Source organism: Numida meleagris, chromosome 2 (genome assembly GCF_002078875.1).
Source record: "Numida meleagris isolate 19003 breed g44 Domestic line chromosome 2, NumMel1.0, whole genome shotgun sequence".
Lineage (NCBI taxonomy): Eukaryota > Metazoa > Chordata > Aves > Galliformes > Numididae > Numida > Numida meleagris.
In genome coordinates, this window is record NC_034410.1 from 79,064,420 (window position 1) to 79,076,751 (window position 12,332).

A 12,332-nucleotide genomic window follows, 5' to 3' on the forward strand; every position below is an offset into this window, starting at 1 on the left:
GGGACTGGCCCTAGGTGTGTTCCAGTATACATTCAGCCTCATCTCAAGGCAGAAAATAGCCATCCAGCCCTCATAATGGCTGGGATTGTGTGTTTCTTACTTATTGGTATTGTCTTGTGATTTGTTGTATTGTACATAGCTTATTGATACTATAGTGAGTGATGAAAAATGGCTGGATTACCCACTGGATGGTATCAGAATAACAACACTGGTAATGGTATGATAAAAGTGGGTGATTTTCCTATGTTACCAATGCAGCCTCAAGAATTAGCATTATTAGGCATTATCTTGGTTGCTCTGTGCTTCTTCTTCTTCTATTTTAGTAGTAGATCAAACGTGAATTGAACAGGATTTGATGTTACCAGTGCTGGAATCTACGGGAATAGCTCTTTTACTGTAATTTTAGCACCTCATTATCAGTAACACACAGTTATGATGCTATTAGCCTATCAATTAGCCTTTTCTTAATTTGCGGAGACAAAACCTGGAAAGGAACCCAGCCAAAGGGACGACCCTGTACTATAGAATGATTAACTGTCTTTCATCCCACTAATCAGGACTTTTAAAGTATGACTATGCATCACTCGAGATAAAGGCGCATGCTATCTTACTTTGATTCAACATATGATTCTAATATAGAATTCTGGAATACTGCCCAACAGATTTTTTAGTTCTCTGGTCCCTTCAATTGGGACCCAAATGGCCCTCATTGAAGAATGATTTTGGGATGGAACAAAGTATTTTGGTAGTTTTAAGGGAACTGATAGTTGTGTATGCATATTGTGTATGTGAACCCTTGACCAGTTGCCCCAAGGCTCTGAAGTTCTTGCTCATAGTTCTTAGGGAAGTTCTTCCTATATCATCACTGCCTACCTGAAACAACAATAGGGGATAATAATCTGAGGGCCGTAGTACGGAAGGAAGTTTCTTCCTTACACCTTTAAGCCGGGCCCCGGGGAGGCAGCAGACCTCCCTGTGTAGAGGGTCTGGTCTACACATTGGGCCTTCTGCTCCTTCAGCAGTGGGACACCAATGACAACGACCCGTCTTTTGTTCTTTGCTGAGGAGGTTATAATGCTAATGGTAGTCCTGCTAGGCTTTGGTGACACCTCTACGTGGGAGGAACCATCATCCCCACCGTTGTCCAGTTGTCCCTGCAGAGCACTGTACCTGTTCTGCAGGGGCAGCTGGGAAGGGCGCAGAATCGCTGGGCGGGTGCGCCTGCATCACCGAGCAGGGACCTTTTGCCATTGCCCCCTGCCCCCCAGTTCATCACCGTTGTTGTCAGGGGGAGCAGCGGACAGGGGGATCACTGTAGCAGGAACACTGCCTGCCTGCTGGTTCCCCCTTTACCCATTTGCAAGGCAGTAGGGGGTGATGCCCCTCCCCCCATCCTTGTGGACCTCCGCTGCATTCTCTCTAGAAGTTAACTGCCTTTCTTGAGCTGAGGAGCCCAGAACAGGACACAGTACTGCAGATGTGGCCTCACCAGAGCAGAGGAGAAGGGGAGGAGCACCTCTGTTGACCTGCTGGCTGTACTCTTTGGAAGACACCCCAGGATCCCATTGGTCTTCTTGGCCACAAGGGCGCACTGCTGGCTCATGGCCAACCTGTATCCCCCCAGGACACCCAGGCCCTTCTCTGCAGAGCTCCTCTCCAGCAGGTCAGCCCTGCTGATGCATGCGGTTATTCCTCCTCAGGGGTAGGAGTCTACATTTGCCCTTGTTGAACCTCATCAGGTTCCTCTCTGCTCAACTCTCCATCCTGTTCAGATCTTGGTAAATGGCAGCATGGCCTTCTCCCATCTTCTCTCCCTCTTTAGCTCTTCTGAGCTCCCCTTTTCTCAAGAATTACCCTTCGGCCTGCAGCTTGGCTGAGCATTGGAGTCCATAAACCTAGGCCGCACCTTGACTCAGAGCTGCCTGCTTTGTTTATATTTTCGCCTTCCTGTTAGGCGCTTGGGGCACCAGAACCCTGTAGCCAACATGTGGCGAGCACCTGATTAAAGCAAAGCATTCAACCTGAGTGACCAAGAGGTTTTGTAAGACTCCGTTAGGCACAGCTTAGCATCCTGTGATAAACCAGGATTTCTTGTAAAAACGTCTGCTATTATCTGTGTGAAATGATGAACAATTAGAGCAGAATGTCTTCAGGCTAAGAGTTTGCAAATTAGTGTTGTACAGACTGATTTATTTTGAAGTCTCAGATGTGACCACACACAGTATCTAATGAAAATCATACAGCCTTTGGACATAGTTGTGGTTATATTAGGTTTTCAAATCCTAATTAAAGGAAGGAAGGCATAATATTTGAGGTGCGTAAACATCCCCAGTTAAGACAAAGTGGGTATTTCAAAGGAGTATCTTTTTTCTCCATCTGCTGACATTGCTGCAGAAGTTTCCAAGATGTTAGACCAGCAATGACTGAGTCACAAAGCAATATGCAAGCTGGACACTGACAAACCAGTAACTAAATTAGCACTGCCTTAAGTCTGAAGTTGTCTGTAGTTCACCTTACTTGAAGGGAAATGGCTCCTCTGGTGGTGGTCGTCTTCTTTGCAGGTACGAGGCTGAAGCAGCCATTTGGTGTTACAACAAACCCAGCTTTGTCCTTTTGTGTATCAGGATGAAAGTGCTGCAGTTAAAGGCTGCAAAACACTCGTCTGATTTCAATTTACTCACAGGTTCAAATGCATTTACAGTATTTTGTGAGGTGAACTTCATGCTGAAAGGCTTCACGTGGGTTCACGCATTGCCTGATGGCGTCAGATACTGCCCGTTGTCCTGTAACTACGGTAAAACCAGCACAAACCTCCTATCAGGCACAACAATTATTTCAGCTCTTACGTATTCCCATTTCTGACCCAGAAGCATGTTGTACTTGGGAGTGTTCTGGTAGCACAGGTACCTGCTGAGGAAAACACCTCAGGCCAGATTTGCAGGCATCATTTTGCACGTGCTACAGTTGTGGGCGGGTTGCACAAACATGCAGACGACAATGCTGCCCGGCCGTGGGGCAGGCCTAGCAACACCTATTTGCCACAATTCCTTTTTTTCACGCCATCTTCTTGTCTGTTCCAAACATAATACATACTGAAATCATTTTCTTTGAACAAAAGGGGTGAACAGCTTCTTTAGATAAAGGACACACTGACCTAACAGGACAGAGCATCTTATTCTGTTTTCCTTTTAACTCTTCTTAAGAGAATGTTTAATGATAACCCACCCCACATAACCCAGAATTAAGACAAGAAATACATTGTGAACACAGACACACCCAAGAGAAGACATTCATTCCAATATAAAATGAATAGCATTGTATTAACGTTTATTTCTAATTACAAGAAACAGAATATCAGTCCCTTATTTGTACAAAAATACCTGAAAGATTACAATTAGGTTCACAAGCCAAAAAGCTATTTACAGTATGAAGCAAAGCATATTGAATAAAGGTTTTGTCTCTTAAGTTAATACCTTTTGCATTCCCTGAAACTTTAAACTTTATTCCATTTTACAGTCACTAAATCTTGCATTGTGACAATATAATTTACGATAAGCAAGTCTTGCCACTGGAAAGGTGCATTGATTGGTCAAACTGTCAGGTATTTAGTGCAGAAAAGATAAGACAAAACATCTAAACTGAGGCACGTGTTTCTTCAAGATTAATTAACAAATAAAAAGTTTTTTGTACTTTTAACACCTATCGTAACATAACTTAACTAGTAACCTCATTACCAAAATGGTTTGGCATTTTCCTTCTCAACATATTCAAGATTGCTACATGAAGTATTTATTTAGAAAATAAAATCACAGGCAAAAAGATAAAAATTCAACAGGCTCCAAAACAACCCTGAGCATCCCCTTTACATTCATGTCATTTAAATACAAAAATAAGAGTCAAATGTCCTTCAGTCCTTGGTATTCTGAGCTGGCAGCCAGCTGAATCTGTTGGAAAACTAAGGTGGTATTGACTGTTTTCCAGCAGAAAGAAGACAAAGCAGTGATCTGCTTCAGTAAGATTGTTGCCACTTTGAAGGTGGTCACTTTCTCAAAACAGCTCACTTTAGCTGGGAAAAGTACAAAATACTAAGTCAACCATCTACATACAAAAATCATGATTCATAGTCAAACTTTTATTCTCAATTTAAATAAGATGCAAGTTTTTCTTTTTTTCTTTTTTTATAAATATGAAACACTGCAAGTACTATCCGCCTACTGGGAAAAATGCATGGCCGTCACTAAGCTATGTAAACAGAAAAACTTAAAACTACAGCATAAATGGTCTTATTAAACTGGTAATGTAGTCAATACAAGTATCGTTTTTCTCCTAATAGGGGCCAAATAGAAGCATGCAAAGTGAAGTCAGACTTAAGTTAGCTTAATTTCAAGGTTTTAAAATACATCGTCTAGAAAGCAGGAACACTCATTTCACTATGTACAATTAAAAAAAAAAGGCTTCTACTAAAAACAAAATCAAGTTTCTTCATTTTTATATCTAGACATTAAATGGAAAAAAAATACTAAATGTGTTCTGTAAACTAAAATACAGTGTTTCTATACCATTGACATAGTTATAAGCTGATATGGACGACTCAGGCAGGTTATGGTTTGTCTTAAGCTATTCTCAACACTACATGAAGACCTAAAGGTGTGGAATTTTCTTCCTTCTTTACCCTTTCCGATGGCTAGGATTTCAAACCCAGTGGCAAACATTAGGAAGGATGAACGAGTCTGCGTAAATCGTCTACCATCTCAAGAATGCTCCATTCTGCACTATGTTCTGAAAGTTCCCAGGGTGAAATATTTCACCCTGCGGCTAACCGCATGAAGTGCTGGAAAGTCAGTTCAGTAACGGTTCCTGCACCGACTGCGTTGCTCAAAGAATGCTGTTCGCAATTAACGGAGTAAAGGGGGACTCGTTTCATTGGAGTACTGATTTATCACCAGAAAGAATCACTGTGTAAACATTAAATAATTGATTTAAGCATTAACAATAAAGTAATTCTGACGACAAACCAGCACCAGAGCAGGATATATGCTCGCCTGCAGCAGGTACTGGTGTGCATTAGTGTGTACGACACAGGTCTCACCAGTTACCCCCATGGATGATATTGCCGGCAGCTAGTTCACAATTGCAAATCCCAGTAAAACGAGCTTCCATTCCCAGTATGTTCTCACCATGCAAACCTTCATGGCCATACCAAAAGCAGAAGGGAGATACTTCTTTTATGCCCTATTCCCCAAGAGAGCTTTGCGTCGCTGTAGCTTTACAATATGGAAACAGCTCTTTGAAACAGTCCAAAAATTCAAGGAGCTATAAAGCTAAAAACACTGGTTTTTTTTGTTTGTTTTTGTTTTCTCATACTAAGACTACCTGCAGAAGAATCTTCTCACAAAAAAACGGTGGTTTCAGATACAACTGTCATTCAGTCCTATTCTATTGAGTAACAGGAGGTTTCCTCAGGAAAACAGTCAAAAGGCTGTAAAAAACAAATCACCACTTCAATAATAAAAGTTTGTGCATAGAATCTAATACAGTCTTCGCAAGATTGGATGCCACTAATACGCCACCAACATACTACGGCCATAATGCTACAAGTCAACAGTTTTGAGAGCACACACATGGTGGTATGTTCTTTTAGAATTGCATCCTCATTGCTTCTTCAAAGCCATCTGCAGATCACGGAACCTCAGGTCTCCAGAGAAGTTTTGAGACGCACACACACACGCACACACACACAGACACACAACACGCACACTTCTTGATTTTCTTCTAGATCCGTTTAGGCTGAAGCATTCCATACATTTTAGGGTGCAGATTAATACCCAACTCCTGCATGAATTTTAAAAGCCACATCAGCTCCTAATATAGGCTGCATACAATATCCAAAACAAAGTAGGAGTGCAAAAAAAGTGATCAATACAAAAAGTAAACACACTAGTCTTAATTGTCAAGATTATTCCAGGGCAAGAGTTCTTTTCAAAGATTTCTCTTCACACTTGTTCCTGTTAAGTGGCCCAGCCAAGATAGTTTCCAGTTTTGTTTCAAATTTACGAATGGTTTTACATACCCTCCCCCCCATTTTTGGGATGCTGGGACACTCAGCAGCAATCACTCTTAGGTGTTAGACAAACCAGTAATGTCGGTCTGTTGGCACCTGTCGAATCCATCCCTTTCAGAGTCCCAAGGTGCATAATATTTTTATTTATTTTTACCAACTTACAAATCTGCCAATTCCCCAGTATCAACGTTCTCTTACAATTACTCTTCTAGCAAATCCAGTCTTCAGTGAGAGTCAAATTTGAGGTCATAAGGCCACTCGGATGCAGTGGTGTTTGAGTTTGCAGGGCAAGACTCCTTTGTTTAGTTGATAGAATTCAACAAGCTGGATTAGATCACTGAATTTGGTGTTCCCATCATCGAGGCTGAAAAATATCTGTCCATCATCCTCACACTGGGGAAATAAAAAGTCCTTTTCAAGTTAGAACATGAGAAGATGCAAGCGTTGCAAAAACAGGACAAGTAAAAGTGTGTGACGTGTCATAAATTATAGGCACTGCACAAAAAAACCTAGTATCTAGAGTTCTGCATGAAACCAGGCACAATGCTAGAAAAGAATTTATGTTAAGCCAACTGGAAACCATTTCTTCACAAAAGTGAAAGCTGGTGGGCAGAGTAATTCTAAGTTGTAGAGACAGCACTGGTTTCTTTTACATAAAACAAAAGTACCACAAAAATAACTGATGGCTGTTTGCAAAATTAGCAAGCAAGACAAGAGGAGAGAGTTTGAACTACAGGTCTACATGATCTTTAACTTTTGCTGCTCTTTCTGGCTGAGATAAAATCAACTGGTTCTCACCATCTCAATATAACACTCTGATAAGCTCAACATTATGGGATAAATAAAATCTTTTGAACTTCCAATAACTTACTGTAAGTTTGCCTAAGTGATATGGAGACAAGTGTGGCTGTTGCCGCCAGTCTTAGAGTACAAGCTACGTTGCATTACTTCTATATCTCAGTGACTTAAATTAGTTTTCTGGGTGATGAAACTTTATTCAGACATTTGACAATTCTAGATAATTATATTTCCTAATGGAAACGTGCCTGTGCACGACATTCGCAGGTAAAAAGAGGCCTCTTTAGATAATGACAGTGCCTTCTGTTTTAATATTTATATTTTTTTTATGATCAGTTTAAAAAAAAAAATTACTTACCGGCAAGATTTGGAAATGCTTTATTTTTTGATGATGGCACAGTGTAAGTACAAATGCCTTTGGATTGCTTTGGCTGTCCCGGAGTAGAAATAGCCTAGGAGAGAACATTTTTAAGCACACAGTAAGTACAACAATCCATTTCTACATAAACAAACAGAAGTACTAAGTAATTTTGTACTATTGCCTAACTCTTCTTCAGTTGCTTTAACAGGCAATTTGCTTTTCATTTTTATACCATGCTTATGCAAGACTAAGAGAAGAGGAAAAAGTGAAAAATGCATGCCATTATTTCTTCCCCTACATATGAGGGCTGCTTCGAAAGTAATGCCTCCTATTTTTATGATGTTGGCCCACAGTGTGAGAGGCAGATGTTGATGGCATGGGGGTAGAGGCTGAACCTTCCCACCAATATTTCGTTACATGTTGTTACCATGCGACAGATGGCAGCAGAGGGTTAGTCTGACAGAACAGCATCTGCTGTGGAAGTGTGGATGAAGCAAAGTGATGAAGTCATTGAATTCCTCCATGCAAAAGAAACTGCACCCACTGACATTCACTGATGCTTGCTGAACATTTATGGAGACGAAACAGTGGATGTGAGCACACTGAGGCAGTCACTGGTGCGCTTCAGCAGTGGCAGCAGTCACATGAAAGATAATCTGCATGAATCTCCAGATTGTACAGAACTGTGTATGGAGATGAATATAGGCTTCAATACGTTGGAAACAATGGTGGGAACACTGGAATATTGCAAAATTTGCACTCAAACTCAAATACGGAGGCAGACAGTACACTGTGTGCAAGGTTGTCAGGATATTGAACCAAGGCTGAAGATGTCAGCTTCTTGGATCGCACTGTTACCGGCGACGAGGCCTAGTGTCACCACTACAAGCCAGAGTCAAAACGAGAGTTCATGGAGTGGCAACATGTGAATTCCCCATCAAAGAAAAAGTTCAAGACGCAGCCCTCAGTGGGTAGATGATGTGTACTGTCTTTTGGAATAGGAAAGGGGTGATCCTTCTGGATTTCCTGGAGCCCAAACCATCAACTCTTGACTGCTGCATCACGATGCTGACTAAGCTGAAGGCTCAAACTTCCAGAGTCAGGCCACAGAAGAAGACAACCTTTCCCTTGCAACACAATAACACCAAGCCCCATATCAGTTTGAAGACCGTGGAGCACGCCGCCCATCTTAGCTGGACTGTCCTACCACACCCACCAGGAAGTCCAGATTTGGCACATTCTGACTTCCATTTGTTTAGGCATATGCAAGATGAACTGTGTGAGCAATAACACCATCAAAGCAGCTGTGAAACTGTGGGTCACTTCCACTGGCGCAGGTTTTTATGATCGCACCATGCATGCTCTTGTTCATCGCTGGCGAAAATGCTTAGCTAATGGTGGTGACTACACTGAAAAATAGTGTTTTGTAGCTGAGAATTTGCTCTATCAAATAGTTTTCATTGTGCTCTTTGTATCTGTATTTTTTTCCACAGAAATAAATAGAAGCCATTATTTTTGGAACAGCCCGTGTAGGAGGCATTACTTTCAGAGCGACCTACGTATGTATGAAATTTTGTGTTTTAATATACAAGAACTTGTTCCCATTCTCCAGTATCTTGCATTAGTTTACAGAACTTCAGTGTCAGTAAATTACATTTAAGTGTCTGCAATTCCACAGAAACAGCTCAGTACTTTCTTAAAATGACTTCTCAGTTAAGTAATGCCCACATTATCAGGACGGGGAAAACACACACAGTTTTTCCTCTAAAGGAGACTATTTTTCCCTCAGCATCATCAGAAAAGAATATACTTTAGGAATTATAACTAGCAACAGCACATACCATGGAACTGTCACTTCTGAGTTGGCCACACAAAGCCCTAATTCAAATAGTTAAATCCATACTTTAGCAAGGAAAAGTATATAGACAATTTAAGTAGTCAAAAATGTCTCCCTTTCTTAACATTTATGAGCTGAGGTAGGAGAACCTCTCCGTGCCACAGGAAACAAGTATATCCCTTTGGCATAAGGCCCAGAATGCTAATCACAGGTGGACTCGTGAGATGGCCAAGCGCTGTAGTTGGGCAGGCCTAAAGCCCTCTTACTGGCTCACCACTAAGGCAGGAGCACGCTCTTTCAAACCTGAGTTGCAAGAACAGCTTGTACTTTACGGACCTGAAAGAACTTACCCTAGCTCCTCAGAACCAATTGAGAAATGTCAATACCACAAAAAAAGCACCATTGTAACCAGGATGACTCCAATACCTAGAGTCTTGCCACTACTGGAAAACATGCTTCACCTTCGTTTGTCTTCCTAGTAAGACCAGATGCGTGGAAAAGGAACCTAAGACTTTACAAACTGGGGTTCATCTCAGCAAGAAAGATCTTACCTGCCCCTGTCCTACAGTCACAACAGCTGGTCCTGCAGATATTTCTAAATTACCTTTTATCTAGCTATTTCAGATAATGCAGGGTATCACAAACTGGGGGCACAATGCAAAGCTCAGCACAACTGACCCTGCAAGTGTTTATGCAACTTCTTTGGCAAGAAACAGCCTGTCTGCAGTAACAACAACAACAGATACAGATATACACTCAACGATAGCTTCAAGAAACAAACAAAGAATAGAAGCATCATCTGCATATTTACATCGCTGGACATGTTTACAAGAGCCACTAGAAGCCTTCCCTATTCTTCCCCAGTGTTAACTTTTTAGCTTTCTTTGTTCAAGAACACACAAAGCAGGAAAACACAACCAAGACTTTTCTATCCTGAAAACTGTCACCTACAGATCCCAGAGCACAAGGGTAATACAGTTCCTTTGGTGTAATTAAATGACCTCACTACAACTGCTAACCAATCTCAGCCTTCCACAGAGACTAAGTTGTCTGGAGTACAAACTGAACAGTCTCAAAGGCATCAATGATTGTATGAAAACTCAAAAAAGCACAGGCTTCTAGATTCCTAATGCAACACGTCAATATGGACCCAGGATAGCCAAGCAGTTCCATAATGAGGGCGAGCCAGAAACTCAACAGATCAGCTGTGCCCACCTTCAACTCTTTTTGAGTTCTTTTGCTTTCTTTAGTCTGCTAGCTAAAATCTTTTTTCATACAAATCTCAATAGCTTTAGGCCATCAACACTGGCAAAAAAAAACCAAAGCAATAAAAAGCATTGTTTGATGAGTGTGTACATGCACTATTTCTCTAATGTGCTTCATTATCCACAAGCTACGAATTGAAAAAATTAGTTATGCTCCTGAATCAGAAAATGCTGTTGCAAGGTTTGACTCCTGAGAAGACAACATGGAAGTTTCTAACTAAACCCTGTCAGCAGTGAGATCAATGAAATGAAGACAACCATGTTCTTCTCATCCAACAAATAATTAATTGTTGAACTCCAATTTAAGGAATTTCCCTAGAATTACCATAACTACCTGCAACTAAGTGAAACAAGGATGCTCAGAAAATACTTAAATCTCAGCTACAGACAATTTACAGAAATGGAACAGGTACTTGCTTTCCTCTATGACAGAAATAAACAGGAAGAAATAATCATTAACTGCTTTGACACATGCAAAAGAGCACAAATAGCTGATTACAAATTTGTGCACAAATGGATAATTACAGCTTTGCTTTAAAAAATATTTCCTCAGGTCAGAGTAATTAATTATTTTCAAATTTGAACACTCTCTAAAATTTGATTACCTCTGTTGAAAAAAAAACCAACAAAACAACAAATTGTGTATTCTTAATGTTTTATTTTCCAGATTAAGTGTTAGAACCCACACCTACAAACGTACTCAAGCTTTTGGAATTCCAGACAAGTTATAATGGGAGTGCTAAGAGTCAGGTTACTTATTAGTGCTCACAGACCTGTAAGCCCCTTACAGCAGAAGTTGTGTTCTTGTCCACAGTACTTACCATGAGACCATCAATACGAAACAACAGGAATACCTACCCATCTACTAGCCCTTGTTGCTTAATAATCCTGTGAGATTCTTCTCTAGAGATTCTGCCATGAAACCAGTGCTGTGTCCTATGAATAACTGGAGGTGAGAGGGAAAGGAGACAATGGTTAAAACACAGTAAGGTGTGCCTGTTTCTTCCACACGATATTTATTTAAACATTTTAAAAGTGGGTAGTTTTGTTGCAGAATATGAAATGTCTTTAATTGATTAGTATAAAAAATGAATCAATATGAAAAAAAAATGCAGCAGCTGTTGCATAACCACAATAAACCAAGTGCACAGGCAATATCTCCAAGGACTTTATGATTTGCAGATATATGATCAGGTTAACGAGACATTGCCCTTTCACCACTTCTTGAAAATGCTGCGGGTAAACAATTATTGGAATACAATGTATGAGCTAACAAGGTAGAACCAAGTCCCTTTAACTTGAGAAGAATGAAAAGCACTTCACACTGTGCTTTCAAGGGTGCAGTTATCCTCAGGTATTTTTATTATTGTTTCACTGTTTTTCAAATGATCTTTTTAAGTTCTATGCAACAGAATAAAAACTCAGAATACCTATGGTCCCTCTCAAGGGATCCAGGGCATGAATGTGCAATTTCCTATTCTTTTAATAAACTTACAATATCAAGGAGGCGTTCAGGGCTCACATTACAGGTATCTGTACTTTGCATTATTCTATTATTACAGAATAAATGCTATTTTGAAGACTCTGACTTTAAAGATAAAAGCTTGAGCGTGCCTTAAAAGAAAGGTAAGTTCCTTCTATTATGTCTTTATAGGTAGGCATACTAATGACAGAAGTTACTCATAAACATAAAACACAGTATTTCATATCAAGGCATTAACACTACATGGTTGCATTCTATCTTTGTAAGAAATAATCTTTTATTTACTCATCAAAGCCTCTTACACTATGCTTACAAACAGCAGAATTTACCTGTACTCAGTGTGGAAGGATGGAGTGGACTTTGGCTACCCAAGATGTTCATTCTTGTGCTACGTTTCTATAGAGAAAATGAATTACCATTAAATCCACACTAATACCTCAACCGAAGAGAATTAGTGCACATGCAATACAGATTTAATTTACAGGAAACTTGGGGCTGGGCAAGTTTAATGCAAGGATGAGAAAAAG

The 12,332-nt window shown here is 40.4% G+C and overlaps 1 protein-coding gene across 2 annotated transcripts in view; it reads right to left on the reverse strand.

The window, feature by feature from the left end:
- The window catches only part of GRB10 (growth factor receptor bound protein 10), a 143,321-nt gene continuing 134,290 nt past the window's right edge, over positions 3,302–12,332 (reverse strand). For both annotated transcript variants that reach the window (XM_021385792.1, XM_021385793.1), the window contains exons 15-18: positions 12,135–12,201; positions 11,181–11,268; positions 7,218–7,311; positions 3,302–6,454 (exon numbers count right to left, since the gene is read on the reverse strand). In XM_021385792.1, the coding sequence (XP_021241467.1) occupies positions 6,308–6,454; positions 7,218–7,311; positions 11,181–11,268; positions 12,135–12,201 (396 nt within the window). In that variant the 3' untranslated portion in view covers positions 3,302–6,307. The remainder of the gene's footprint in view (positions 6,455–7,217; positions 7,312–11,180; positions 11,269–12,134; positions 12,202–12,332) is intronic.